Source organism: Diospyros lotus, chromosome 9 (assembly GCF_014633365.1).
Source record: "Diospyros lotus cultivar Yz01 chromosome 9, ASM1463336v1, whole genome shotgun sequence".
Taxonomy (NCBI): Eukaryota; Viridiplantae; Streptophyta; class Magnoliopsida; order Ericales; family Ebenaceae; genus Diospyros; species Diospyros lotus.
In genome coordinates this window covers 16,715,447-16,721,446 of record NC_068346.1, presented here as the reverse complement: position 1 = coordinate 16,721,446, position 6,000 = coordinate 16,715,447, and the positions used below count along the sequence as shown (strand labels likewise).

General features: G+C 39.1%; 1 protein-coding gene across 1 annotated transcript in view; it reads left to right on the top strand.

Moving 5' to 3' along the window:
- Nucleotides 1–398: 398 nt before the first annotated feature.
- Nucleotides 399–6,000, top strand: part of LOC127809795 (alpha-glucan water dikinase, chloroplastic) — a 43,135-nt gene continuing 37,533 nt past the window's right edge. Inside the window, exons 1-7 of the mRNA XM_052348890.1 lie at nucleotides 399–565; nucleotides 643–960; nucleotides 2,304–2,345; nucleotides 2,467–2,576; nucleotides 2,669–2,747; nucleotides 2,869–2,960; nucleotides 3,058–3,211. Of these exons, the coding sequence (XP_052204850.1) occupies nucleotides 694–960; nucleotides 2,304–2,345; nucleotides 2,467–2,576; nucleotides 2,669–2,747; nucleotides 2,869–2,960; nucleotides 3,058–3,211 (744 nt within the window). The 5' untranslated portion in view covers nucleotides 399–565; nucleotides 643–693. The remainder of the gene's footprint in view (nucleotides 566–642; nucleotides 961–2,303; nucleotides 2,346–2,466; nucleotides 2,577–2,668; nucleotides 2,748–2,868; nucleotides 2,961–3,057; nucleotides 3,212–6,000) is intronic.

Here is a 6,000-nt window from a genome sequence, read left to right as displayed (position 1 = left end):
AAAGGGCTCCCCAGATTATATATAATATGGTTACCTCTTTTGTTAATAATGCTTCAAATTTTTCAAAATTAAAATATGCAAATTTAATGCGTTTCAACAACTTTTTAATTCACATTGTGAAAAAGAAATACAAATTTTAATTTATAAGAGACATAAATTATTTTTTTAATTTAAACTCCTAACATCTAAAATATAGCCACGTGGTTTTGGCCCCAAGTTGCATGCAAAAATCAAGACGGTTATCATCAAAAATATCAAAAACGAAGCCAAGGGGTATTTCCGTAATAGTCTGCCATCGCGAGGGCATTCATTTACCAGCTATTTAAATATCAAAGTATCCGCTATTTATGGCCCCACGCTCCATTCCACGGCACGTGAGAAAGCTCGCATCCCCAATATTTACCTCAACGTGGCCCAGTAAGGTGTCGCCATGCCTCCCGACTTTCTTGATAAAGCGCCATTTTTCACGTACTCGTCGTCTCCCTTGTCAGTTTCACAGCTCGCCAGTTGCTTCTTAACTCCGCTCACGATCCCGCGCTCCGATCTCCATCTTCGCCAATTCGAGGTAATTCTTATTAATTCAATCGGTTCTCTGTGAATTGATCGAATCTAATGTATTTGTTTGCGAATATGTGACTCCAGGTATATGCTTTGAGTGTATCCTGACCGTCGGTGTGAATTCAGATTCGGAATATGAGCAATTCGCTGGGGCATAACTTGTTTCACCACAGCTTGCTTGCTCCGGCGGTTTTAGAGCATCAAAGCATCATCAATTCCTCTTGTATTCCCGGCAACGCTTTGTTTCAAGCTCAAGCAACTTCTCAGGCACGAAAGTCGGCTTTAACTACCAAATTCCGTGGCGGCACTCTCAACTTGCGGAAAACGAAGTTGCCGATGGGAACGCATCGAGTGGTTTCTGCGTTTCCTCAGGCTGTCTTGGCCGCCAATACCACTTCAGAGGTAATACTTGAGCAATTTGGAACATTATGTGTTCGATTGAATAATTTCGTGATTCTATGTTTTGTTTTGTCCAATTTTCTTGCGAAAGTTGTAAAGTTTGATGAGCAAGAGGCAAACGATTATGCCTTTGTCGTTTTCTGGTGAATGTGGTTAAACTAATTGATCTGAGAGACAATTCAGTTAAGGATATTTGTTCACGTGCTAATTTCTAAGAATTTTGTCATTGAACTAGTCATTGTTGGCGCATATAGTTTTGGAAGAAGGTGACATTTGGCTTATTATATTGAATGCGAAAAGAAAAAGAAATGAACAAAGAATAGTGGTATTTACGTCTTTCCTGTAACTAGCACTAAATTTTCTTTGCCCAGTATGTTAATCTAAGAATTATAACATGGTAACTTCTAATTGTTCTAAAACTTGGAAGCAAATAATTATAGGGCCACGAGGAAATTAACAATTTAGATTCGTAGGTTTGATGTCCCTGGACAGAGATTGGACTGAAATTCGTGAATCAATACATCGACATTGCCTTTTTCTTTGTTTGGAATATTGGCATATTTAATTTCAGTAAGGGAAATTATATTTTGTTATTGGTCTGCATGGAAAGCACGTAACTTTCTTGTGGTTCAAATGTCACATTATTCTCTTGTGATCCAAACTAAAGCATATGCTAAGCAGTCTCAAAAGACCTATCTCCCTGTGTTCTTCACTATAAACATGTAAACTATCGTTGTTTCAAATATTTTTGGGCCAACTCAACACACTTAAATCTCTCAAGAATATTCACCATTCTCTTCATTCTCAGTTATAAAGGGTCACACATCAAGTTCTCTAACTCACATGGGATTAGATCTTTCTTTTTGGTCTGTAGTACAGGGGGAGTTAGATATATATTGAGGTTACCTTTTCACTATTTTCTTTGGTGCATTGAATTTTATTAGTCTTGTTAGGTGTACTTAAATGGTACAAATGTTTATTTTATTTTCTTTTTTCTTCCTTTCTTGCTATACTTCTTTTTAATTTTATGCATGGGGCAGTTATCATGGAGTTCACGTGTAAACTTTCGTTCAACAATGATGGCACACATTTTTTTTTTAATTATCTTTTGACAAGTAAAGATCCTTTAGAGAAATTAACAAGCATGTATCACCCATATGCTAAAATGACATTCACCAGTGCTAGCCAATATATAGGAAGAAACTTATTCAATATGTATTTGAGGAGTTCCAAAGGACCAGAATGAGTCATATCAGCTGAAAATATAGAACCCACATAATTTGTGTGCATGACATTCTGGTACTGGTCTAAATGTGTTTATTTGACTATTTCTTTCCTTTTTGCAGCTTGCAGCAAAATTCAACCTTGAAGGAAATACTGAATTGCAGGTATTTAAGCATTAGGCCTTTTGCTTTTGTAGCTGATATTAGCACTCGGATGAAATAAGGTACATAAATGTTTCAAATACAGAAAATATTTGACACGAACTTTTCCTGTCCAATTGAACAGATTGATGTTAGTGCCCCTACAGCAGGTTCTACATCACTAGTACACATCCAGGTTACAAACAGTAATGGTACCTTAATCCTTCATTGGGGTGGGGTACGTGATAGAAAAGAGTAAGTTGACTTGTATATTTAGTAATTTCTAGTGATTTAATTTTTTGATCTATATGATTTTTGAAATGAAATCTTTTATTTCAAACTTCCAGGAAGTGGATGCTTCCTGCTCGTCGTCCTGGGGGAACTAGAGTACATAAGGACAGAGCCCTTAGAACTCCTTTTGTGAAAGTAAGTAACACATTTTGGTAGACCAAATCCATTCTTTGGTCCTTACCATTATATTAAAAATTGCTGGCCTCTTTTTGACTTGCTTAAGATGATTATTTGTGTTGTGTTGCTTCCCTTGTAGTCTGGCACCAAGTACTCCCTGAAAATAGAGATTGATGATCCTACAATACAAGCTATAGAGTTTCTTATATATGATGAAGAACAGAATAAGTGGTAATCTCCACTAGTCTAAAGTTAGTGAGATTGTGCTTCCGTTTAATCAATATGAAAATTTATCTATTATTTTCTCTCCTTTATCCTTTTTTGGCAGGTTCAAAAACAATGGCGAGAACTTTTATATTGGGTTGCCAGTGATTGATAAGTTGACTCCAAATATTTCAGTTCCTGAAGATCTTGTACAGACTCAAGCATATTTAAGGTGGGAAAGGAAAGGCAAACAGATGTATACTCCTCAACAAGAAACGGCAAGTAACCAATGTTTTTATGGATCGATTGTAGGTGTTATTAGTATGATGGTTTGCATATCTGTTTATTTCTTCAAAATGGGGCTACCATATTGCAAAGTCCTGTAGTTCTTTCAATGACAATTTCTGCTCCACTAATTTTTGGATTAGATTCTCGTTCGCATATTTAAGAGGTTGAATACATTGAAAAAATTAATAATGTAATGGGCAAATGGAAAATTGGGAAATTTCGAGTAGCAGTCATATAAACACACTAAGGTTGTGTTTGGATAGAGAGATTTAAAATGGTGTCTTTTTAAATTTGTAATTGGAGATACTTACATTTCAAATTCCAAAAACCAAGGTGGATTTGGACCAAAATCCAAATGCTTTTTAATAAAATGCATCCTAACAATGAATTTCTAGTTCTAGATCCCAAATGATAAATGACCCTATCTGAATGGACCCTAAAATTTTTCTTGGCTTAAGTTTCAGTGTTCTGTGTTCTGGTTAGTTAATTCTATTTTTGAGATATTGTGTGTTCCAATTTCTTGAATCTTCTCTTGCTTGTTAATGTACTTAAATTAACTAACTAGTAGTAAGCTTTAAATGTAGGATTGTCATGCTACATATAGTTTTCCTTAACCTAATTTCCAAAATAGAAAATGGAGATCTGGGCAAGTAGCAGAATGTCCCTTTGCCTTCATCAATTTATCTTTTTGAGAGCTAGATGAAAAGTGGATGACAGCGGATGCTTTTATTCTTTTGTTGGATGTGGTTTTTGTCATGGCAGCCATTTATATTAGCGGTCTTTTTAGTTTTTTTGCTGTAATTTGTAGCTTTTTACTGTTGCATTTACTAGCTATTGCTGTAGTTTCTAGAAAGGTTGTTATCTGTTTGTTAGCCATAACTGGCCATGTGTAAAGGGGCCTGAATAGGACAAATTATATTGTTACAACCGTTGGGGTGGAGGGAATCCCCTGTGGCAGCACCTACCCTACCAAGTATATCACCTTCCAAGTCTCTCTTGGAGAGGTATCAAAAAATGAAAATGAGATTTCTGGATTCTTCCCTACATCTCTTTGTTTCTCTCTCTTTCTAAATTCTTCTAACTATCTCCCGTTCTTCTCTCCGTTCTTTTGTGAACTCGATTGCATAATTCTCATTGAATTCGGAGTGTTGTCACCCATTTCCGTGACAAATTGGTATCAAAGCATCGGTCCTTGGCCAAAGCTGCTAGGTGGTCGCAATGATGGAGGGAACCCGCATGAAAAACTTTGAGACATAGTTGCCGCAAGTGAGCTCAATTGTGTCGGATGTCCAAAGTAGGATTGACCAACTGGAGATTGGTGGAGAAAGGAACCATGAGGCGATCATGGCGATGGATCGCAAGCTGGAAGGGTCGTTGGAGGGAATGGAGCAGAGACTAGAAGGGTCCATGGCGAGGCTGCGAGAGGACATGGGGGCGCATATGCAACAATTCACGATCATGTTCACTCGCCAAAATGCGGTGAGAATGGCTCTTGATTTTCCTCCACGAGGAAGAGACAAGCCCATATTACCGAGGAATGGAACGAATAGGATGGAAGGGACCTCGGAGATTGAGGTAGGCCTTGAGGAAGGATTGGAGGGAGCTATGGGCAAAGAAAGGAACGAGCAGCCTCGTGCCCATCCTGCGGGGTTTCCCTATGCCCCGGATGAAAATACCGGCATTCGAAGAAGTTAACCCCAGGTGGTGGTTGTTGAAATGCGAGAGGATATTCAATTGGCACAACATACCTAGGGGCCAGAGGATGTTGTTAGCCACTGCTTGCTTCAATGAAGCAGTTGATACTTGGTTCTAGGGGTGCCTTAGTGCGAGGGAAGACTACACATGGGAGGAGTTTTCTGAAAAATTGTGTGAGCGATTTTAGGACAGGAGTATGGTGGATATGATAGAAGAGTTTAATAATTTTAAGCAAACAGGGAGCGTAGGGGCTTATTTGCAAAGGTTTGAGGAATTAAGATCATTCATGATCTGCCACAATCCCCACTTATCAGAAGCTTACTTTGTGTCAAGCTTCATGAGTGAGGAGTGACGTCCCATGGTTAAGATGATGAGACCAAGGGTAGTGGAGCAAGCCTCAGAAAGTGCTTGACTTCAAGAAATGTCGGTAGAAGCATTAATAAAGAAGCAAGGACAGCAACATAGAGTAGTGTTGGGAACAAACCTTGTTGGGGGAAGGAACTATCATCGGGATATGGCAAAGGGTAGCCAAGGAGTGAAGATTGCAAGAGGCTCAAGCTCAGTCCCCTATGGGGAGCAGTTAAGAGAGTAAAGAAGATTGGCGGGTCTCTATTTTCGTTGTGGTGACAAGTACCACATTGGGGATCAATGTAAGAGGCAAATTCTACTACTGGAAGGGGATGAAGAGGAGGACCCTGAGAAAGAAGAGGAAGAGGACACAGAGGGGGCTGGAGAGGAAGAGAATGGGGAGATCTTGATTCATGCTCTAAAGGGGGTAGCTAACAATAAAATCATCAAGGTAAAGGGGTAAGCTAACGGGTGCAATTTGATGATTCTAATTGATAGTGGTAGTATCTAAAGCTTTCTTGATGAAAGCATTGCCAAAAAGACTCAAGTGTCTGCTCACGGGAACCCCACCCTTGAGCATGATAGTGGCCAATGGGAGTCGAGTGATGAGTAATTCAGCCTGTAACGGCTTTGGGTGGGAGATGCAAGGAGAAAGGTTTGAGTTAGACTTGAACTGCTGCAGTTAGGGTGTTGTGATGTAGTGCTTGGCATTGATTGGATGAAAGGGGTGAGCCCC